At 41.0% G+C, this 25,348-nt stretch overlaps 2 protein-coding genes across 5 annotated transcripts in view; both read right to left on the reverse strand.

Annotated features, from left to right (window-relative positions):
• Positions 1-25,348, reverse strand: part of LOC131245462 (probable LRR receptor-like serine/threonine-protein kinase At1g53440) — an 84,988-nt gene that overhangs the window by 24,382 nt on the left and 35,258 nt on the right. For 3 of the 4 annotated variants that reach the window (XM_058244946.1, XM_058244943.1, XM_058244945.1), the window contains 3 exons: positions 25,012-25,249; positions 24,547-24,697; positions 18,385-19,111 (listed from right to left, as the gene is read on the reverse strand). In XM_058244946.1, coding sequence (XP_058100929.1) covers positions 18,737-19,111; positions 24,547-24,697; positions 25,012-25,249 — 764 coding nt within the window. In that variant the 3' untranslated portion in view covers positions 18,385-18,736. Of the gene's footprint in view, positions 1-18,384; positions 19,112-24,546; positions 24,698-25,011; positions 25,250-25,348 lie in introns of those variants that run through there. The other variant, XM_058244944.1, reaches the window with a different exon arrangement.
• On the reverse strand, positions 14,171-15,320 carry LOC131245464 (putative germin-like protein 2-1). Its single transcript, XM_058244947.1, has 2 exons — positions 15,015-15,320; positions 14,171-14,850 (listed from the first exon to the last, which is right to left on the reverse strand). Exons 1-2 carry the CDS (start codon positions 15,124-15,126, stop codon positions 14,303-14,305), a joined length of 660 nt encoding a protein of 219 aa, XP_058100930.1. The 5' UTR covers positions 15,127-15,320; the 3' UTR covers positions 14,171-14,302.

Genomic DNA, 25,348 nt, shown 5'->3' on the forward strand with positions numbered 1-25,348 from the left:
GACATTAACATGATTGACTCTTTCGTGGAAGATAGGATACCTCTGACCTTATCCTCTGACCCTCTAGAGATGTGCCTAGTCCACTCCCATGATTTTAATGATAACATGATTAGGAAGATGGGTGTCATGCTTGATACTGTACCAGTATTTGAAGTTAACCGGTGGAGGCCACAATTTGAAGAGTTGCCTCAAACCGATGCAGTGTCTCTACCGTCTAACCTTAAAGCGCCGAAGCTTGACCTAAACCTTTACCCTCTGATTTGGAATATGCCTATTTAGGTCAAGAAGAGACATACCCAGTGGTGATTTGATCCCACCTTGAGAACAAACAAGAGGGTATGCTCATTTCTACTCTTAAAGAAGATAAAGAAGTTATTGGACATATCATCACAGATCAAGATAAGATGAATGAACTCCTTTCAACTGAATGTTTCAACTCTTTGGATGATTGCTTGGCACACTTTACAGATTCAAACAATCCCGTGATACAAGAAATAGTGGATGCCTCGCAAGACAATACTTCGATAGTTGTTACGGAACAAGAGAACTCTTATTCTGAAGTACTTCCTCCCCCAGATCCTGAATGTTACCATTAAAGGAGGAGGACCTGAAAATTGAACTAAAGAGTGAAAATTCGGCGTGTGTTGAGATTACACCACCTATTATAAATTTTTCTGAATTTCATCTACTTGTAGTCTCTGATTCATCATGGTGTACTAACTTCAAAAATTTTTCTGCCACAAGTGAATCATATACACTTTGGACACTTCAAATGATTAAAAGAAAAATTTATGCTGAGGTCCCTCAATTTCTCTGGACATTCACGCTCCAGGATATCCAAGCCTACTGCAAAATGGGCTTTTGGATGATCTTATTGAAAAACCTTCTGAGAAATTTACCAAGATACTGGCCGACGGAAGAACCTAGATGCATGATTAAGTAGATTTTCCTTACTTTCACAATTGAGGATTAGAGTTTACTACTTTCATAGGACTAGGGTAGTTTGCTTTATGTGGTTCTAAGATAAACAGTTTTATGCCATTAGGTTAGTTTGCTTGATACATTGTTTTAAGATAGTTTGCTTTCGTGTTTCACTCTCGTGCTACCTCGCTCTCCTGCTGAGATCTCTATGGATAAGTCTCTCTTGATTTGTTATCCAGGTACTATCTCCCCATCACTTCTCATTTACTTTCGTTATCCCATATGCATTGCATGCTCATATCTTTTACATTGAGGACAATGTAGATTTTAGGTTGGGGTGGGAGATTAGGTTACCTAATCAGTGTTGTCTTGGTCTTGAGAGCAGAAATTTGTGAAATTTTTTCAAAATTTTTGTGGAATTTCTTGTAAATTCGATGCGATTTTGACGGCTATCTTTGATTTAAAATTACAAGATACGTGATGTTGGATTTATGAATCTTGGATTCGGTTATCTATTTAGATTTCACAGTTAAGTTTGAATTGTTAATCCAGAATTAGAAGTTGTAAACATTAATTGATTCATGATTTCACATGTCACATCTCGCTTACACATTATGGTTTCAGTTCGATATTAAAGGGTTAACTTGGTAATCACTAAGCATGTAAGGAACCAGCCTGGAAAATTTGCCCGTCATGATCAATTGAAGAAGAAGAAAATACCTAGCTAAAAAAAATAGCTACATAACTAAAAAAAAATTATAGTGGTTCGCTTGTGTGTACACCAACTATTTAGAAAAACAGCCACATAACTACTCCACTCCTAATATCCTCACACAGTGGATATTAGCGTTCACTATGAAATAGGTTTTTCAAGGTTCACCTAAAACCTTCACAATTGTGTCTTTCAAGTGGGCTTACATAATCCAAAACCCCACACTCTGAGTTTTCTGGATCACCTCAGACAACCAAAAGAATGAGATTTTTCTGGCTCAATCTCAAAGAAACCAAAAGAAAAGAATTTACACAGATGTAAAATACTTGTCTGGATATTCTCCTTTTAATGCAACCCGGTAGAACCAAATTAGAGTAGAAGTTCAATGTCCACACTCACTTATGAAATGGTTCTAGATTCTAAATGATTTTTAAATTAAATCAAGTTAGGCTAGCTCAATTTGATTTTGATTCCAAGAAATGAAAATTTTTCAATCCCTTCTTCAAATATGACTGAAATATAGAATATAAAATCAAATACAACAAAGCTAAATGAAGAGAATATTAAATGAGCACAATATAGCTTAAAAATATGACTAATCTCTCAGAGCAGCATATTGATTTTACTTGAATTAGATATCAAACTCTAAAATTCGTGCTCTATTTATAAGTGCAGAAATTGCACTCTCGACTGGTCCTGAGGTCAGCTCGACTGGTCGAAGGACCGACAAACTTTTAAAAATTTGGGCTTGAAAAGATAAGGCCATTCCACGACTGGTCAAAAGACCTACTCGATCGGTCGAGTAGCCTCCACGACTAGTCGAGTCCTGTCCACAACTGGTCATGTGGAACCCATTTTAGTTGTTGAAATTTGAGTCGAGCCTGCAGGACTGGTCGAGCACTGTTCAACGACCGGTCGAGCAGTCTCCAGGACTGGTCGAGAAAATAATAGAAATTCTCAAAAATCAGTAACAAACTTAGGACTGGTCGAGGAATTCTTGGACTGGTCGAGCCAATGCTAGGACTAGTCGAACATAATCCAAGACTAGTCGAGAAACAGTCAATGCACTTATAAAGTAACCCAATTTAAATTATGTATTCAAAATGACCTTCCCTAGGGTCAATCTAGGGTCATTCCTTATAAGCGATATATGAACATTGAATCTTCTTTTGCTTCAGTTGATAGCTAATCTTTGAAGTTCACGAAGGTTGATATCTTGTCATATGATGAAGCTTGAACTTGAGACTTCTAAAGCTTGAATTTGTAATACATTGAAGCTTGAGCTTGAGGTTCAAAGTATAGGAACTTTGTCTTGACTTGGACGAAGCTTTGAAAACTTGAACTATTGAAGTTTGAAAGATTGAATTCACACTTGGTATTGTACTTGACCATAAACATGTAATCTTGCATTTAAAGTTCTTAAAGTAAAGACCTTTGTTTTTGTGCATGAGATGCACAGTCTTAAATATGCAGATGCGCTACACAAGACACAGATTCCAAGAAGTTTTGGCACTACAAAATTTGACAACCATAGGAGCTAGAAACCATAGCCTTTACAGTGGGGCTTAAACTAGGTTTCCATTTGTCAGTTTCCAATGTGGAGAATGGTGGGAAAATCTAGTTTTTCCACAACAGAAACCTTAACGTCTCAATTGTGCAGAGCTCAAATCAGGTGATGCCTTTCCAAATCCAAGTTCTCAACTCTAGTTTAACTTTTCATCTATCTATTGTATATGCCAAGTGTTCCAGAGTGCAGAGGAGAGCTCTTCGGGAGGATCTGATTTCCATGGCTAGGAATATATCAGGTCCATGGGCAATGGGTGGAGATTTCAACACTGTCCTCTCCACATCAAAAAGAGAAGGTAGCAGAAATTAGGACATAGGCAGTTACACAAAATTTGCTGATGCTATGGAATTTGCTTGTTCGTTGGATCAGGATTCAACAGCAACAGATTCACTTGGTACAATAATCAAGCTGGTAGCACTCAGGCTTGGACATGTTTAGACAGAGTTTTATGCAATGGTAATTAGATAAATTCCTTTCCTCGCTTCCATGTCAAGCACATCCCTCACGTAAACTCCGATCATTGTCCTCTCCTTCTAGCTTTTCCCCCAGTGATGCAGTCGTCAGCGAAGCCTTTTCGATTTCAACGTATGTAGATCCTTCACCATGAGTATTCCAATGTGATCAGCCAAGCCTGGAAGGAAGACCTTTCAGACCATCCCATGATCAATCTCATGATCAAAATTCGGAAGGTCAAAAATCACCTGAAAGAGTGGAACAAAAATGTTTTTAGTAATATATTCCAATAGCTCAAAATTGTGGAACAATCCATCGTCCAGCTGGAAGCTCAGGCGTAAAACTCCCATCAAGTCAGCTAAGGTGAGCTTCTTGAGGCTAAAAAGCATCTCAAGCAAATGGACTGGCCGAGGAAATCTACTGGAAACAAAAATGCCGCAACAATTGGCTTAAGGAGGGTGACCGTAATATAAAATTTTTCCACATGTCAACCATAGACAAGATCAAGAGGGCCTGCGTTGAAGAAATTCAGCTAGAATCAGGTAACATGACAACCGACCCAAAACTGATTTAAGATGAAGCAGTGTGGTGTTTCCCTACCCTATTTAAGTCGGAACCTAACACGATGCATGACAGTCTCCTTGATTCGATCCCACAGATCATCTCTGACGCTGATAATGAACATCTTTCGAGTTATCCCTTGTTGGATGAGGTCAGGAGAGCAGTAATGGCCCTTCTAAGAGACAGCGTTCCTGGACCCGATGGGTTTTCACGCATTTTCTTTGCCAATAGATGGGATATCGTTGGGCCAGATATCCATAAAGTGGTGGTGCATTTCTTTCAAGGTGATAAAATGCCACGTACTTTCTTTGCTTCCCTTATTTATCTGATCCCCAAGAAAACGGCCCCTAAAGTCTTTTCAAACTTCCGTCCCATCAGCCTATGTAACTGCATGTATAAAATATTTACTAAAGTTATTGTAGATAGATTGGCTTTGGTCCTCTCAAACATTATATCCCCTAAACAAGGAGCATTTGTTCAGGGCCACTCAATAGTTTAAAGTGTTGCTTTGGGCCAGGAGATCTTAAGAGATATCGATCGAAAGGTTAGAGGTGGAAATATAATCCTCAAATTGGACATAGAAAAGGCATATGATCGCCTAGAATGGGATTTTCTCATGCAGGTTCTTGCAGGTTTCGGTTTCTCTCAATCGTGGATTCATATGGTGGAAAAATGCTAGAATAACAATTGGTTTTCGATTCTCATCAATGGATTGAGTGTTGGTTTCTTCAAATCCTCAAGAGGGCTGTGCTAAGGGGATCCTTTATCTCCAAGCCTTTTTATATTAGTAGTAGAGGTCCTAAGTACAGGTTTCGCAAGCCTTATCAACAGCTAGAAATGTAATCCTTTCAAGCTCAAACTTGGCTGCAAACAAATCACTCATCTGTTATATGCTGATGATACAGTCCTTTTCTTTAATGGTGGTAGCTCATCCCTCAAAGTGGTGTAAGAATTTCTCTCCTGATACTAAGCTGCATCAGGTCAACGTATTAACTACCACAAAAGCTACATCCATCACTCCTCCAAAATGCTAGTGAATAGAATTAGAAACATCCAGAGTCATCTTGGGATCCCCAGCTCTTTGGCGTCTTCATTTATCTTGGGATTCCCCTTATTAAAGGTAGGGCCAGAATTTCTATTTTTCGTCCCTTGTTGGAAAAAAAATGAGAACAAGATTCAAGGGTGGAAGGCCAAAATTCTTTCACAACCAGGTAGGTGCACTCTCATCAATCATGTTCTTTGCGGTATTCCCATTCACGCGATGTCTGCTGTTTCTATTCCTTCTCAGATTCTTCAGCAGATGGAGTCTTGTTTTTCCAATTTTCTTTGGGGCTGGCATGAGGGAAATAAAAAATGCCATTGGATAAAGTGGGATAAATTATCCATGCCAAGAGAAGAAGGTGGCTTAGGCACAAGAAAGCTTAGAGATGTTATGACAGTGCTCAAATTGAAAATGGTATGGTCAGCTAAGATTGGCACGAGAAGTAGTTTGTGGGCTGATTACGTTGCCTCTAGATATGGCTCTCTTCAACATAGTACATCTGCCTCCTCTTTTTCTTCCCCCTCCCCCATTTGGAAACACATCATATCCCTCTCCCCTTTTCTAGACAGCAATTTGCAATGGAAGGTGGGGCAAGGTTCTTTCAACATCTAGCAAAACAACTGGCCAGGTTTAGGCTAACTTGCAGATTGGGCAGTTCAACCAATTCCTGATGAGATGGTCCACATGTCAGTCAGTGACATTGTCTCCCTCGATGGTATCAATCCTCAACCGATGGTTTTTGAGCTGCTCCCTGCGGGGGTGAAGGAACACATCATTCAGGCGGGGATATGTACATCAGATCAGCCAGATTGTCTCGTCTGGCCACACGAACGATCTGGCAATTTTTTGGTAAAATCTAGGTGGGCTGTGTGCAGGACAGCTAGGTAGGAAAAAGCTTGGGCCAAGCGCATTTGGCATCCAAATATTCCAAACAAGATTTCCTTCTTTCTTTGGAGGCTCTTCCAAGGGGCCATTCCAATTGATGATAGGATCCAGTCTCGTGGGATCTCGCTTGCCTCCAGGTGCCTTTGTTGTGATGGTGAGTAGAATTTTTCCCTTTATCCTGAATCGTTACAACACCTTTTCATTAGAGGGGCTCTTGCGTCCAAAGTCTGGAAAGAGTTCAGCGATAGTTTTGATATTCAACCCATCTCTTCATCATCGATTGGGAATCATTTTTTCCTCTAGTGGGAATCCAATCATTCAGGTGGTGGGCCATCTCTCCTTTACCGCATTAATACTCCATGTCTGATAGTATGGGAAATCTGGAAAGCTAGGAACTCAGCCAAATATGATGGGGTCAGCCCAAACAGCAGCAAGGTGATTAGTCGCGTTAAGTGGTTACTTGGTAAAATATTTCATGGTTCCCTTTCTTCAAATCCAATCCTCCTCTACCCAAATCTTGCCATTCTACTAAATGGATTAGACCTCCTGTAGGCTGGCTGAAGCTAAATATAGACAGTGTAGTAGTTGGGAACCCTGGCTCGTCTAGGGCCAGAGGCATTTGCAGAAACTCTAACAGCAACCTGATTTTCGTTTTCTATTCGGGCTACTGCTCTGGCTCGAATAACAGGGCTGAACTTTGGGCCCTTCATGATGCTATGTTTTTCAGTATATTGCTGGGTTTTCACCAGGTACTCATTGAGTTAGATTCTTCCTTTGTGGTGGAAGCTATCAAGGGGTTCTTGCATCTTCACTGGAAATGGAATTACTGGTTGACGAGAATCAAGAGTCTTCAGGTGAAAGGAAATTTTTTTCATATCCCTCATTCCCCATGAAATTAATGGGCCGGCTGACGGGCTTGCTAGAGTTGGAGCAGCCAACCAAGGGAATTTCTTGACGGACAAGACGCCAACCCTCCCTCAAATGATAAGAGGCCTATGTTTCCTTAACAAAACGGGTATAGGGGCATTAAGGGTGTCATGATTTTTTCCTGTTTTTCATTTTACCCACTCCTTCTGGAATCTGTATAGTGATATGATAGGTGGTCGGGCCTCTTTTTTGTTTACTCGTGTCCGCCCGAAGCTATTTGTAAGTTTGTTGATGACATTAATATATTCACAACTTTTCTTAACCAGCTCCACATCCATGACTTCTTCGATTGGTTGCTTGAAGTCGAACGTTTATTTGACTAGATGAACATTTTGGAAGAGAAGAAAGTTAAACTTATAGCTTACAAGTTGAAGGGCAGAGCTTTGGTTTGGTGAGAACAATTTCAACTAGAGTGGACAAGACAAAAGAAGGCTCCAATTCACACATGGTCGTAGATGAAGCTGTTGTTGTGCATGCAATTCCTCTATCGATATTATGATCAGGTGTTATTCTAACAAAATAAAAATTGTTGGCAGGATAGTCGATCAGTAAGGGATTACGTAGAGAAATCTCATTATTTGTCGGTGAGAGATGACCTCGTCGAAACGAAATCACAATAGGCCACATGCATAATTCATTAGTGGCAGACATATGGCCCCTGTGGGAATAGAAAACAAACCCAAGACTTCTAAAGTGGAATGACAGTCTCTCATAACTGAACAAAATTTTGTTAAGCAATCTAAGGAGATGAGAGATATAGATGTATTAGTTGAAAATGAAAAATATATGGAGCCTGTAAACATCCTGGAGGATTTTAAACCAGTGTTACATGAGTTCAATGTGATCGTGCTCAGTGAACTTCCTAAGGAATTGCTTTCGATACAAGATGTACAAAACTACATTGATCTTGTCTCAAAAGCAAGTCCGCCTAATTGCCCACATTATCAAAAAGGATGGAGATCTTGCAAGCACAAGTGAAGGAACTGATCCACATTGGTCAATTCGAGGAGAGTATGAATACATGTATTGTGTCAGCTCAAGAGCCTAATGCAAAGTATAAGGAAAAGGCTGATAAACATCGGCGCCAAAAATTATTTGAATACCATGAGCGAAGTCCCTTTAGGAACTCAAGGATGAGTTTTTTCCAAGTGGAGATGTCTGATGTAGGACGTGGCACAGATACATTCTTAGTATGGTTGGACCAAAAGAAGGTGAACCGTAAATTGGCCATAACTTTTGATCCAGGTATCGTTACGAGGCGCGTAACCTATCAATCTTCACTGTAGTTTCAGAAAATACGTGGGCCATCCGAGTTGAATCGACCCACAACGTGGGTCGTGTCCGTCCGTTTTGCCAGAAAACACGTAGTTTCAGCTTAAAAATGAAATTTTAAGGAAAAATTACTATTTTTAGTAATTTCAATTTTTATAACTCTAGACACCCCACCCAAGCTAACTTGATGAAGCATAGATGATCCTTAGGATCTAAAACTAAATCCTAAACCCTACTTAAAACCTTAACAGCCATTTCTAAGCCTAACCTAAACCCTAGAAGAACTCGAACCATTATCTCAAACCCTAGCTAAACCCGGGCCATTATCCTAAACCCTAGTCGAACCCGAGCCACTACCTAAGCTGAGTCATACCCAAGCCGAGCCATACCCAAGCCATCACCCAAAGTGGAGTCATATTTGAGCCATCTTTAAGCCAAAATCTCCAAAAAAGGCCCTTAGCCACTCTTCGGGCCCGAACAAGTCCTCAGCTAACTCACGGAAGAAAACGGAGTGAGGCAATAATTGGATTACCACCTGACTGAATTTCATGCAAGTATAGTCAAGGGTGGTAATCCAATTACCGCCCACTCTCGAAAAATGTGCCCCAAAGACACAACTGTTGCTCCCTTAAAAGTCAACTCTGTTAGAACCTATTTGACCCTCATAATTCTTACTATTTACCATATTACCAAGCCCTTTAGCCTATAAACAAGCCACGTGGCATCTCACTTCTCTCTACCAATTCAGAATTGCCACATCATCATTTACCCTTGATAAACCCTCAAATTACATCAAAGCCAACCCAAGGGGCTATAAATACCCCCCCTCCTCCCTTCATTTCAGACCAACAACTAATAAAGAGAGAGAGAAAGAAAGTAAGTGAGTGAGAGTGAGAGGGAGTGTTTAAATGCCTAAGCTCCCATCTTTTTCAGCCCCCTCCCCTCTAGCCTCCTCAGTCACCTTTTAGCCTCTAGTCCTATCTAGATTAACCAATATTTCCAACCATGATGCACCCAAACATCCAAGTCATTTCATGTGCAAGCCAAAAATCATGCAATCATCATCAGCATTCATATTTCATCAATCACATCATTTCTTCCGTTCACAACCCCCTCGCTTCTCTATATTGTCATTGAATGTATGCTCTGTGACTTACCAGAACTCTAGATCTTGTTACATCAAAATTGAAACTCATGGTATTCTAGTCCTCCTACATGTCATTCTAGCATCATCATAAATCCCATTTGTAGACATTCTCTTGGCGTATGCTCTACAGCTTACCAAAATTTCAGACCCCCCCCCCCAATCAGAAATCTGAGTCTGTCGAATCTCATTTTAATGCCTTGCATCTTATCATTTCTCCCTCTAATAGCAGCTTACCACACGGAGTAGAGACCATACACCTGTACAGGCAGAAAGGTTGCCTAACACCTTCTCTCTCTATAACTAAGGTCCCTTGTTTGGAATCCTAGGTCGCAGGTCAGGAGTTAACCTTAAGCAGGAGAGTCTTCATATTCTCTAGCTTTTACAGATTTTGCAGGTTCTAGCCGACCTCAAGATTTTGAACTAATTGGCTAGTGGTGACTCCAAGTCTACTGCATCAACAATCCAAATCAACCCATACAACCTCAAACCAAATATAAATCAGCGTGGGCGCCAATTGTCAGCGTTCACAATAACATTTTCTTATTTTTAGAGTTTTAGATTTTCTTCTTTTTTAGAAATAACTTGTAATCATGCTAGGACTCTTCTAGTAGAAATTTATTTAAAATTTTTATTTTTAGAAATTAGGCTGTAAAAGAGTTTTACTAGAATTACAACTTTTATTATAGTTAGAATTTTGCTATTTTTGGGAATTATGAATTTTGATTTATTTTTTTCTTCATTAATAGTGTAACAGGGACACATACACATTAGACAATTATCAATCAAGTTATTTCTAATTTTATTAGAATTTATTTCTTTCCCTCATGGATTTATGGAATCTTTGTGAGGAGTTCAAAGAAGCTTGGTGGATGCAAATGAATTATCCCTTGAGGAAGACAGTGATCGACCTCATCACATCCTTCCCTGCCTCACAAACCAACGAGATCCTTAAACGAGGCTTTGCATAAGGACTCGGAGTGTAGAACACAGCACTAGGGGTGCACACGGGTCGGTTCGGTTCGGTTTTGGGGTGAAACCAGAACCAAACCGTTCCTAACGGTTCTGCAAATATTGGAACCAGAACCGGACCGTTAGCACCCTAGAACCGAACCGGAACTGGACCATAAAGGACGGTTCAGTCCCAGATCGGATCCACAGTTCTGGGCTTTTAAAAAGCATCGTTGACAAAGATGTAGGCGATCGTGTCCACGCCCTTTTCTTTTCTTTTCTTTTCTTTTCTTTTTTTCAAACCCAAATTAACTCTAACAGACCTAGCAACTTCCGAAGAATAAAAAGGTAGGTCCCATATCCTTCACTTATTGTAGTAATTTTCTAGAAATTCATAAAAGAGGGCAAACTGAGGATTTTAGCTGCAGCTATACTCACTTCCTACCACGGATTTTAGCTGCCTACCGGTTCCTCTTCTTAACTCCAGACTTAGCAACCTGAAGACTCCTGCGCATAGCACTCAGCCTAGCAAGCGCCACATTCTTCAGATCTGGCTTGTAGTAGTTGTCTGCAACCTAGTTCACAATAGCCTTCGCCATCATGTCCACGTCCTTAGACCGGAGGTCGGCCGCCCGCTCGACGAAGCCCGGGAGGTCCTTTTGTGAGCAGGTTGGCGTGAAGGTGCCAAGAACCACAAATAGGATCGCCTTCTACTTGGCGATGAGGTTGGAGATGGTGACCATCTGGAGCTCGTCGGCGGCGTCAAAGTAGGAGAAGGTGGATTCCGGCGGCTTGTCGCCGACAGAGATGGCGGCGGTGATGGTGGAGGTAGAGGGCGTGGCAGAGGGCATAAATCGTGAGGGTTTGGAGGGGCAGAGGGCAGGGAGTGCAACGAGAGAGAGGGGCAGAGGGCAGGGAGTGCGGCGAGAGAGAGGGTGAGGGGCAGGGAGTGCACGAGAGAGGACAGGGCGTGGACTTAGGCAACTTCGGGTTTTTTTTTTTTGTTTTAAATAAATCGGATCAACCGTTCGGATCCACGGTTCCTGTCACGGATCGGTTCTATGGTTCGGTTAACGGTTCAGATCAACAGTTCGGTTAACGATTCGGATCAACGGTTTGGTTCGGTTCTACAGGACCCTAAACCGGAACCGATCCGTCATCAACGGTTTTCAAATTTTGGGAACCGAAACCGGACCATTAGCACCCTAGAACCGGACCAAACTGGACCGATCCAACAGTTCCGGTCCAGTTACACGGTTCCAACGGTTAAATGTGCACCCCTGCACAGCACCGATGTGGTTAGTACTCTCATACGTAGCAAAACTTTGTAGGCCCCACCATAATTTATGTACACTATCCACAGTTTCCATTAATTTTTCTGGAACATTTTTGGTCATATACAGACCTAAAAATGAGGCAGATCCAAAGCTCAAGTGGACCACGCCACAGGAAGCATGGATTGAATGCCTACCATTGGAAACTTCTGTTTGATCTTGTGCACAGGTCATTATGGTGGGCCCTAGCTAGGAAGGTTTGGAGGCGTTCTAATCCCACTGCTACATGCGGTCTGGTTCAATTGAGCTCTAGATCTGCCTCATTTTTGTGCTCATGTGCTAAAATGACTCAGACAAATGAATTAATGGCTTGGATAACACACATACATCATTGAGGGGCATAGAATGTATATAGAGTACCGATGTTGGTGCTGTGTTCTACACTACGCAATACAAGTCCTTTACACAATACGCACGGGTCACCAATTCACGAGTGGGGCCATGCTTCCGTAATCAAGACCACTATAGCTGCCTGTTGTGTCCTACCATTTTTTCTTTTTTCTTTTTTCTTTTTAATGTGTTAGCTTGTTAGTACACCCATTGTCAGATCACACTTCAGTGTTAGCCACCCTCCACTAGCGAATCGTTGCCAATGTTTGTGTCCTACCGTGGATGGACCATGCCCGAGGAATCTCTCCGACTACAAATCTTTTACCATGTAATTTTCCCTACAACCATACGGTTAAGAAGAACAATTACAGAATTCCTAATTCAGCTGGAAAAAAAAAAAACCAGAGTCTTTAAGATAGCCTGTTTAAGACCACGGCCTTGCATAAATCTAAAATAAAAATTGATTAACAGTAATTATGTATCAGATATCATAGTTTATATACACCATTTTTATCATTACCAAAATCTCTAATATATAATTACCACGTAAAAATATGGAAAAATCGACCATAACCTTTGATAAGACCCAGCTCAACTTGAACCAATTTCATCATGATGGGAGCAAAGTTTGGATTTGGTCAGAGCTTGTAAATATCACAAAAAGGAAGAAGAAAGAAAAACTCTGAATCAACTTGATGAAGCTCAGAAATGAACTGGACCAAACTTAAGTAGCCAACACTGGACAATATTATTATATTATTATATTTTAATATTATTAAATATACTAGGACACAAACCTGAAAAAAACTAGTCTGAGCTACTTGACGAACTTTCGGTGCAGATAAAGATTTTTTATTTTTATTTTTCTAAACCATGCCATTGGCTGACTGAGTTTTATAGTGAGCTAGCCTTGTTTGGTGTTTGCTTCAGGTCCAATCAGTTGGGTGCCTGGCATCCCGTCCAGGATTTAAAAAACACAGCAGAAATGACAGCCACCATGGTGGTTAGTGATAACACTCATAATGAAAGATAATGAAAATTATCTAAATTCAGTAACCTTGGACATGAATTGAGTTGTTGATTTAGGAATTTTATCATGCTAAGTCATGCGGAGATTTGTCCATTTCCTACAAGTCAAGAAAGCTTGGTGTTATCCATACGAGAAACAAAGGAACATCTCAAATTGTTGACATGTGTAACATGTATAAAAACAAGCACCAGCGCCAAGATAATACTAAAGGAAGTACGACATGTGGCATGTGCCAAATTTGTGTATGAATCAGATATCAAAGAGAAAGTTTGATGATTAAGGTTATATTACTTGTTGATTTTTATTTTATTTTTAATTGTACGGAAAATTTTAAGGAAAGGTGACCTTAATACAGTTGGCACAACCACATTATAGTTGGCACGATCGTGCCAACCACATTTTGATGATGTTATTGTCCGTATAATTAAGTGATTATTAAAGATAGTGTGTCCTGGGATCTAGACCTTTAACAGGATGTCCACTCCGGCTCCTCTTTAATTTAACTTAGGTTGCTTGTTTTGACAACATTTGTAAAGTTTTAGGTGGAATGGTCGTTGGCACCTTACTACCTGATCGCGCCGTTTGAAAGTATAGAGCATCTTAATTCACCCGTGCACCTTGGTTTCGAAATGGTCTCTTAAAACACGTTTGAAAGTTGTTAGGTTGTAATTAACCTTGCCCATCTCTGGCACAACAAATGGACCAGTTAAAACCCACCACGTTGGGTCACGAAGGACGTCTGTGGTGGAGGGGTCAACATACAATCCGCATCTGAAGAGGTACACAATAGGTAGATTTACATATAATACTTTATTTGCTTCCTTCCTTACCGAAGTTCTAATGCTTCTTTTTAATGCTTCTTCACTTAATTTGAAACAAAATGATCAATCGAAGGCTGTCGAAGTTGCTATATCGTATTCCTTACATCTTAACAAACTTCGTGAACCATGCAAGCACAGAGAGAGAGAGAGAGAGAGAGAGAGAGAGAGTTACGTAACAAGCCAAAATCCACGAGAAACCATTAAACAGAAACAAATAAAGAAAGAAAACAAAAGACAGATAAAAACAAATACGTTGCACTACTCCCATTTTATTCAAACATTTACGTAAGTAAAGAATTATATCTGGATACACCATAAATTACTGAGGGAGTTTATTGTAAGGGAGCGTGCTCTAGTTTTTCATTGCAAACTGCGCTTGGAGATAATCAACTATTTTCTTGTCAACTTGGAATGCCTTGGCAAGAACATCATCTGAGATGGGCGGATTTGATCCAAACACAGCTTTTGCAATGGTGATGGTTCCTGGGTTCTGGCTGCCAAATCCTGCAATGGCTATGGCATTGGTGTCGCCAATGTTAAACTGGAAGTGAATGAGGCCTTCTGGGAAGACAAACACATCGCCTTTATGAAGGGTCTTTGTTATGAAGCGATTTTCAGTGTTGGAAGTGACGAATCCGACGTAGAGGGTGCCCTCCAATACTGTTAGGATCTCTGTGGCCCGCGGGTGTGTGTGGGGTGGATTGAGACCATAGGGTGCAAAATCTATCCGAGCCAGGGAGACGCCGAGGGTGTTGAGTCCAGGTATCTGTGCTACATTCACTGGGGTCACAACGGACCCAACCTTGTTATCCGTGTTGCCTGGTTTGTCCAGTCCCATGAAGAAGAAGTCATCAGCTTTAACTTCCTTTGGGTCCTTGCACACAAATCCATTCACCAACACTGCCATCATATAATACAAAAAAAGAGATTGTAAGCAGTATATTCTTTCAAGACCTATTAAACCAACATAAAGGTGACCCATCACATGAATCCTTTTAAGTGGATTGCATTTCTATGAAACATTTGCAGCATTGATGCAATTACTTGACATGGAGTGAACATACCTTCGCTGTTGTTCAAAGCAACACAGAAATCCTGTAAAGGGCTGGGGTCGGATGCAGCGGCAATTGAGAAACTGAATGCAAGGAATGTTAGGAGAAGAAAGCCAGTGGCCATCTTGAAAATATTTGGGAGTGTTTATGTATCTAAGCTAGGAAACCCTGAATCTTATAATGAGTGTTTTTTGGCTGTGGGTTTTGTAAGAAGATTAAGCTAGTATTTATAGAGTTAAGGAAATGTTTATCACTGAAATGGTCTTATTACTTTAGAAGCAATGAAGGTTTATTTATTGTTATTTTTTCAAATCCAAGACTTGTTCCTGGTCGACTCTGTATAAGAAGGAATTGGTTGAGTCAGTTGCTTCTAGAAAATATAGTCATTTGTTTACCAAGTCTGGATTTCATATATACTAACCACTCCGACTCGAATACGAGAGGGATGTAAAATAAGTGAGAAGAAATATGCTAAGGTCCGTCGTGCTGTGACGTCTCATCATATGGTCGAGAATGGGTCCGGATTTTGCTTCAGAGTAGATTAGGAGGTTCCTGGGTAACATGTTAATGGGTGATACCCTGACCTTATGGGGCTACATTGATGAATGTGTTGCATATCCATGCTGTCCATCTGTTTTTTCATCACATTTTAAGGCCTGATCCTACAATTTAAGTAGATTCAAATTTCAGGTGGACCACACTACAGGAAACTATGGTGATTGACCATTAAAACTTATTGGGGCCATATAAGTTTTGGATGAAGCTGATCTTTGTAATTTTCTCTTCACCAAGGTCTGTTTGACTATATCAACAGGTTGGATGGAAAATAAACATAACGGTTGTCCCCAGGTGCGCCATAGGTAGTTTTTAATGGTGGGCATTCAATCACCACTGTTTCTTGTGTTGGGGTCCACCAGAGATTTGGACCTGATTAAGTTTTAGGAAAACGTCCTAAAATGATCTAGAAAAATGGATGGACGGCATGGATGTACAACACATTCATCAAGGTGGGCTCCACAGCCAGGGTAACATCTACTAATGTGTTACCCAGGAACACCTAATCCGCTCATGCATGGCCTCTCTACCAATCATCGTTCATGAGATGTTCCTTATTGCATGACTAGAAGTATTCAATCGAAGATAAGAAAATTAACCAAAGCACTAAAGCTCGGTAAAGGCAATGGTGGGCCCATCTACTTGGTTACAGTAGAGTATGTGATGCTCTGCATATAATAAATCGTCCGATGTATATGAACTGTCCACCTAAAGTCGTGTAGGCCATGGATGAGAAATGGACCATCAATGTGGATGGCCCATGGCTCAACAAGCACACCAATCAGACAATCCTACCCGTTGCTTTCCGGCACTTCCCTAAACCTGACGTGGTCTGATCCCGCCCTATGTGACTCACCATCATTAAAATGTTATTTGGATATGAGATATTGTATTGTCAATATTTCAAGTCGTAGCTTACGTATCAGCTCAGATGTTGGGTTCGACCCTTGCTAGCAGAACGCCTCACTTATTATTTGATTGAAGACGGAAGCATTTTCCAGGAACGATTCCAGCAGGATCAAACTTTCTATTAGATAAAATTTTCAAAACGATTGCAAGCTCGCATTCACGGGACGAGGTCAGGTGTTGTGTTTCCCTGACTGTGGGCCCATCTTGATATATGTGTTGTATATCCACACTATGTATCAGCTTTTACAGCTCATTTTAAGTAATGCTCCTGTTTCCCTGACTGTGAGATGGACGGGGCATGCCTTAGGATTGGAGCCTTCTATGAATTCTTCTTTCTCATCTCGTCTTTCCCATTCAATGTAAGCTTTTTTCAGGTATTAGGCTAGGGTCGGGCCTATACAAACATTTTGGATCGGGCTCAGGCCAAACCATTTTGGCACGTTATGGGCCAGGCCGGGTTTTAAGTATAATTACGTTCAACAATATGCATTGATAAAGGACCCATTCGCAATCTTTGTAAAATAAATTTATTGTAATAAAATAATAATAATAATAATAATAAATCTTAATGTGCAAATCATGCGGAGGAGGATCCCACATCAGAGCTGCGTACCTCTTAAAAAACGTATCATGCGCATGTTCTAGGCCAAGACCTTTTGTCTTTTCATACCAATTCGTATTATCAGCTCAAGTTAATTTTTATATATATATGGTCTGTCTGCCATTTTGACAGGCCTATTTCCAGGGCATCCATGAACCATGCGAGGAACTTGGGCCCAGTGATCATATGGGCCTGTATTGTGGGGTTCATCTGTGGAACGGTGTTGGGTGCGTGGGTTTATAACCTCATCCGCATTACCAACAAGCCCTTGAGTGAGATTACCAAGAGCTCTTCTTTGTTGAAATTCTTTTAAGTTCTAGGAGAAATGGCTCCAACTGAACAGGAAATAGATATTGACAGGGAAACCATCTAATAGACCCTTATTTTTCATGACACATCCCCCGTCCCTCTCTCCGTTGAAAAACTTGTAGGGCTCACTATGTTGTTTGTGACAAATCTACCCCGTCCACCGGTTTTGCCATTCCATCTCTCTCTTTCCAATTTCTTAAACCCCACCGTTGAAAAAAATCATGGGGCCCACCATGATATTTGTGAGAAATCCATTCTGTCTATCAGTTTTGCCAGATCTTTTTAGTGTAGTGCCTAAACCAAAAAATGAGCTAGATCCAAAAATCAAGTGGGCCACACAGCAGGACAGCAGATATTGAATGCCCATAGTTGAAACAATCATGGGACCAACATTTTGTTTTTGAGAATCCACCACATCCATCAGTTTTACAATTATTTTAAGGCGTGAACCAAAAAATAAGCAGATCCAAAGCTCAAGTGGGCCACATGGCAGGAAACAAAAGCCCACCGTTGAAACTCTCCTCTATTATCTGATTTCATGGACCAGACAACTCACGGCCCACCTTGATGTTTGTGACAAATCTATCCTGTCCACCAATTTTGACATATCATTTCGAAGGTGAGCCAAAAATTAAAGCAAATCCAAAACTCAAGTAGGTCACATGGTAGGAAACAGGGGTTATTTAATGCCCACCATTAACACACTCGTGGGTCACAAAAGTTTTGGATTAGGTTACTATTTTAGTGTTTTCAGTTCATCCCAGAGGGAAGACCTCATGAACAGTTTGGATGGCACATAAACATTACGGTGGACCCTTGGAAGGTTTCAACGGTACGATCAATCCCCTCCCCGCTTTTACTGCCGTGTTGCCCAATTTAGCTTTGTATCTGCCTCATTTTTTTATTTTTTTATTTTGGCTCACCACCTAAATTGATATGGGGAAACTGATTGACGAGGTGGATTCGAAACAAACGTCATGAGGGTGGCCCAACCTAGCTTCCACAGTCGAATGAAAAGACCCCACAAATGGACATTAGTGATCAAAAGGGCATCCCTTAGAGACAATCATGTATGTAAGTGAGTTTTAAGAAACGATAAATTACAAACCGTAAACAAAGCAAGGAAAACAGAAGAAAATGCACGTCTAAACTACCCATTTGGAAGTCCCCAGAAATTCCAACTGTTTGTGCAGTTTCAACAGAACCAAACCCACTTGCGTTTGGGGCTGAGTGGGAAACTGGAACCACACCCAGTCCATTGCAAATCTTGGAGTATACAAACAGTCTCCTAACATAAAACGAGGTATTGGTACTTTTTATTTTTTAAACCTCTCAAGGCATGGATCAATTTCTGCTCATATCAAATGAGATCAGGTATAAGTTTTCTTGTTGAGGACTCTGCTTCTTCTTCCTTACTCTGGAGAGACACCGATGAATCCATTCGTGGCCCTTCCATTGAAATGCTATGAATTTGGCTGTCCTGAGAGAGCGTCTCAAAGGACTTAAACCTCCAACCGTCGCTCAATGAAGCAGGCTTCATGGTCGGGGCTTGGATGACAATTTGTCCCTCAAGCATGCTAACCACAGAAGACATAATGGGCCTGAGAGAAGGAGATGGGTTGGTGCAAAGAAGAGCCAAGTTCAGCATCCCCAATGCCTCTTCTTTTGAGTAGTCTGATCCCAGGACTGGATCAACCAATTCCAAGAGGCTTCCCTTCTCAAAGAGTACATAGGCCTGCAATTTCCACACAGGATAACATTACTATCATTTGATGATTATTTTCGTTTTAGTTAAGCAGAAACCACATAGACGTTGAAGAGACGCATTTTGGTATGTTTCACATGTTCCTTTATTTCTCTTTCTTTTACTTAAGCATTTGCTAGTAAATATATAGACATTTTACAAGGTATTTCGGTCATTCATTTAACTAACTTGTGTATGACTATTGGGCTAACCATGCCCAACCTACAAAATGCTTCATGTGATTGAAATCTCTAGGATGTTGCAATTTCCGAACATTATCTAAGGACCCACCTGACAAGTTTCCGTTGTGATGCAGGGATGAACGTGATGAAGATAACTACTCCGAATCCACAGAGCTTCTTAATTTGGACTCCTCACAGAGACTTCTCGAATCCACGAGGAAAGAAAGCAGAAAATAGAAATAAATTCTAATGAATTTGAAATTGATTAATTGATCCATAAAAAGGAGTTCACATCCTTTTAAATAGGGGTACCAAGCAATGGGAAAGAAATCAGAATCAAACTACAACTACAACTCTTAGAATCCGTGACTTACTATAAATAGTAAACTTATTATTTATAGACGGTCATGATGTCTACTAGTGTGCAATGTTTTCGGCCAAAAATAGTAAGTGTCCGATTTGGCTTTACCAAACCGTTCTCCTAGTTATTCTAAGCTCTTTTCACGTTGGGCGTAACTCCTAAAGCCCGATGGATGAAGAGTTATAATCAAACTAAAACTTACTATTTATAGTAAAAACGAAATTAAAACAGGGAAATGACCGTCGATCCAGGGGTTTTTTACAATTCCAGGTTGTGCAACCCGGCATAGCGGGGTTGGTTGGCTAAAGTAGCTCGTTCTACTCCAAAATCATATATTTTACGTCAGATAACTCATTCCGGATTGTGAGATACGCCCGATCTAAGGTCTAATGGTCCGGATCACTTCTGTCGTTGACTGGGCCTTTTCTAATCCACCTTGGCCATGAAACTGTCCACGACCCGCTCTACATCAGTCCCCTCCACTTCAAAAGAACTCGTTCTCGAGTTCTCATCCTGCTCTGGTTCATGATCCTCAGTCAGGTCCGCGACGTTGAAAGTCCGTGAGATCGCCATGTCATCTAGAAGATCAACAACATAAGCGTTGTCATTGATCTTTCGAATGATTGGGACGGGTCCAATCTTCTTATTTTCATCTTGTTGTACATCCCGGTCAGAAATCTCTCTTTGCACAGATGGACCATAACGCGATCGCCCACCTCAAACATTTTTTGTCGTCAGTGCTTGTCCGCTTGTTCCTTGTAGTTCTCGTTCGAGGCATGTAATTAGTCTGCACTTCCACATGAATGCCCATGATCTTTTCTGCCATATGTTCTGCTGCAATGCTCGTGCCTGGGTGCTTGGGCAAAGGGACCAAGTTAAGTGTGTGGCGAGGCACTCGTCTGTAGATAATCTGGAATGGTGATTTTCCTGTCGAGCAGTTCACCATGTTGTTAAATGCAAACTCTGCTTGAGATAAGGTCAAATCCCACTACTTCGATTTTTCTCATAAAATACAGCGAATGAGGTTTCCTAACGTGCGATTCACAACTTCGGTCCGCCCATCAGTCTATGGGTGATAAGCACTGCTGAATTGAAGTCATGTACTGAATTGAGTCCATAAAGTCCGCCAAAAGTGTCTAATGAACTTCGTGTCACGATCACAAGTAATGGTTTTGGGGACCCCGTGTAACCGTACGACCTCCCTGAAGAATAGATTTGCCACGTGTGTTGCATCGAGGTTTTCTTGCATGGGATAAAGTACGTTATCTTGGAGAAACGATCTACTACCACGAACACCGAATCCATACCGCATTGTATTTGTGGGAGACCAAGCACGAAGTCCATTGATAAATCCTCCCAAGGACCATCAGGCACCGGTAACGGGGTGTAGAGGCCCGTATTCTGAGATTGCCCCTTGGAGGTCTGACAAACATGACAACGTTGTACGGCTTTTCCAACATCACGGACTAATTGCGGCCAATAATACCGCTCTTCCAAAAGAGCTCGCGTCTTGTGTCGCCGAAGGTGTCCACCGAGGCCATCTCCATGTAGCTCCTGAATAATCTGCTCACTCAGAGAACTTTAGGGGATGCACAATCGATTCCCTTTGAAGAGAAAATTGTCCTGTATATGAAGGTCACTGGGGTGACCTTCTTGGCACTTCATCCAAGAATCTTTGAAGTCCTCATCCTCGACATACAGCTCTTTGAGACAATCGAAAACGACCATTACTCATCGTAAAAAGTAGTGATGCACGACGGCTAAGTGCATTAGCCACCTTGTTCTGCTTCCCTGACTTGTGCTTCAGAACGAACGTGAATTCCTGTAAAAACGCAACCCATCTAGCATGCACACGATTCACGTTAGTCTGACTATTAATAAACTTTAATGCTTGATGGTCAATATATAGAACAAACTCTCTTTGAATCAAATAATGCCGTTAATGTCGCAGTGCTTGAACAATTGCATACAACTTAAGCTCATAAGTCGACCACTTCTTTTGAGCTTCGCTGAGCTTCTTATTGTAGAAGGCTATCGGTCTACCTTCCTATGATAACACTCCTCCAATTCCGACGTATGAAGCGTCACACTCAACCTCAAACAATTTGTCAAAATTAGGAAGCACCAAGACCGGTGTTGTAGATAAACGATGCTTGATCTCATGGTTAGCCTATAACATATTGCATGAAAAAAGGACCGTTCCAGTGGACCGATAATGCTGACAAGAGCTTTCATGAGATCAAGCATCGTTTGTCTACAACACCGGTCTTGGTACTTCCTAATTTCGACAAATTGTTTGAGGTTGAGTGTGACGCTTCATACGTCGGAATTGGAGGAGTGTTATCACAGGAAGGCAGGCCGGTAGCCTTCTAAAGCGAGAAGCTTAGCGAAGCCCGAAAGAAGTGGTCAACTTATGAGCTTGAGTTGTATGCAGTTGTTCAAGCGTTGCGATATTGGTGACATTATCTGATTCAAAGAGAGTTTATTCTGTACACTGACCATCAAGCATTAAAGTTTATTAATAGTCAGACTAACGTGAATCGTGTGCATGCTAGATGAGTTACGTTTTTATAGGAATTCATGTTCGTTCTAAAGTACAAGTCAGGGAAGTAGAACAAGGTGATTGATGTACTTAGCCGTCATGCATCACTATTTGTTACAATGAGCAACGAGGTGGTCGGCTTCGACTGTCTCAAGGAATTGTATGCGAAGATGAGGACTTCCAAAATTCTTGTATGAAGTGCCAAGAAGGTCATCCAGTGACCTTCATATACAGGATGATTTTCTCTTCAAAGGGAATCGATTGTGCATCCCCCAAAGTTCTCTGATGGAGCAGATTATTCAGGAGATACATGAAGGTGGCCTCGGTGGACCCCTTAAGCGAGACAAGACTCGAGCTCTTGTAGAAGAATAGTATTATTGGACACAATTAGTACGTGATGTGGGAAAAGCCGTACAATATTGTCATATTTGTCAAACCTCCAAGGTGCAATCTAAGAATACGGGCCTCTACACCCCGTTACCTATGCCTGACGGTCCTTGGGAGATTTATCAATGGACTTCGTGCTTGGTCTCCCACGAACACAACATGGTATGGATTCGGTGTTCGTGGTGGTAGATCGTTTCTCCAAGATGACACACTTTATCCCATGCAAGAAGACTCTCGATGCAACACACGTGGTAAATCTATTCTTCAGGGAGGTCGTACGCTACACGAGGTCCCCAAGACCATTACTTCTGATCGTGACACGAAGTTTATTAGTCACTTTTGGCAGACTTTGTGGACTCGATTCGATACACAACTTCAATTTAGCAATGCTTACCACCCACAGACTGATGGGCAGATCGAAATTGTGAATCACACGTTGGGAAACCTCCTTCACTATATTTTAGGTGAAAACTGAAGCAGTGGGATTTGGCCTTATCTCAAGCAGAGTTTGCATTTAACAACACGGTGAACCGCTTAACAGGAAAATCATCGTTTCAGATTATCTATGAACGAGTACCTCGTCACACACTTGACTTGGTCCCTCTGCCCAAGCACCCAGGCACGAGCATTGCAGTAGAACATATGGTCGATAAGATCATGGGCATCCATGCGGAAGTGTAGACCAAGCTACATGCATTAAACAAGAAGTACAAGGAACAAGCGGACAAGCACCGGCGACAAAAAGTGTTCGAGGTGGGCGATCGCGTTATGATCTATCTGCGGAAAGAGAGATTTTCGATCGGGACGTACAACAAGTTGAAAAATAAGAAGATTGGATCCATCCCAATCATTCGAAAGATCAATGACAACGCTTATGTTGTTGATCTTCTAGATGACATGGCGATCTCACAGACTTTCAACGTCGCCGACCTAACCGAGTATTATGAACCAACACAGAATGAGAACTCAAGGACGAGTTCTTTTGAAGTAGAGGCGACTAATATAGAGCAGGTCGCAGATAGTTTCATGGCTAAGATGGATCAGAACCTTAGATCGATCGACGACAGAAGTGATTCAGACCATCGGACCTTAGATCGGGCGTATCTTGCAATCCGAAATGAGTTATCTGACGTAAAATATATGATTTTGGGGTAGAACGAGCTACTTTAGCCAACCAACCCTACTACGTCGGATTACGCAACCCAGAATTGTGAAAAACTCCTTGATCAACGGTCGTTTCCCTGTTTTAATTTCATTTTTACTATAAATAGTAAGTTTTAGTTTGATTATAACTCTTCATCCGTCGGGCTTTAGGAGTTGTGCCCAACGTGAAAAGAGCTTAGAATAATTAGGAGAGCGGTTTGGTGAAGTCAAATAGGACACTTACTATTTTTGGCCAAAAACCTTGCGCTAGTAGACATCACGATCGTCTATAAATGGTAAGTTTACTATTTATAGTAAGTCGCGGATTCTAGAAGTTTTAGTTGTAGTTTTTATGAATCAATTAATCAATTTCAAATTTATTAGAATTTATTTTTATTTTCTGCTTTCTTTCCTTGTGGATTCGAGAAGTCTCTGTGAGGAGTCCAGAGAAGCTCTGTGGATTCGGAGTAGTTATCCTCATCACGTTCATCCCTGCATCAATATTCGATGCATAGCATGGTCCTTTGCAATTTTACATATAGTTTTACACGATATTCAATTCATGTTGCCTGCTTTATCGATCCTCTCGTCTCTGGCGTCATTATAGGTGATGTAATTCACTAACCCAAGCTGGTCAAGTCTCCAGTGAAGTGGAGGCTAAATGAGCATGTTCAAAATGGATGGTCCAAAAAAAAAAAAGAAGAGAAAGAGAGAAATTCCATGCATGTGACATTGTCATAGCCAACAACAAAGAAATGATTCTAATGAGATTCATTATTCATTAGAGAGAGAGAGAGAAAGATAAGGTTACCCAATCAAGAAGATAAACGAACTCCTCCTTGGGCCTATAGTTGGTGTTGCTCTTACCACTGACAATCTCTAGTAAAACGACTCCATAGCTGTAAACATCCGCTTTGTCAGTCAAGTAACCCCTCATTGCATATTCTGGAGCCATATATCCTCTGAAAGAAGTAAAACAACACCATCATAAACTAAATTTCATCACCATAAGTAATAAAAACTTGTAAAATAAGGCGATTAAATGACATATAATGCCTCTTTTTTCTCGATCATGTATATTTTTATGCTTTATAAAATTGTTGCTTCTTCGCTTGCTTTCACTCATATGTTTGAAGAGCAAACCTTCTCTGCGGTATTCATTAAACTATTATCCACCATACATATTATTAAATCCTACAACGGAAAGATTTAAAATTTAAAAACAAAAAAATAAAAATAAAAATAAAAAACAAACAAACACGGCAATGCTACTCACATAGTTCCAGCTATTCGAGTGCTGATGTGGGTGTTTTCCTCTTCATCAAGTTTAGCCAAACCAAAGTCAGATATCTTGGCATTGAGATTCCTATCGAGCAGAACATTGGTCCCCTTGATGTCTCTGTGAACAATCTTCAACCTTGACTCTTCGTGAAGATAGGCTAAACCCCTCGCTATACCCAGGCAGATCTTTCGCCTTGTTGGCCAATCCAGTTTCAAGCGCTGATCCTCACGACCTACAGATCCCATTAATATTAATAACCTTTATGATATAAATCATCAGTCAAACCAAAGGAGGTCAATGATAAAATTTTCGTAGCATGCTCATTTTCAAA

The sequence above is a fragment of the Magnolia sinica genome, chromosome 5, assembly GCF_029962835.1.
Source record: "Magnolia sinica isolate HGM2019 chromosome 5, MsV1, whole genome shotgun sequence".
Classification (NCBI taxonomy): Eukaryota; Viridiplantae; Streptophyta; class Magnoliopsida; order Magnoliales; family Magnoliaceae; genus Magnolia; species Magnolia sinica.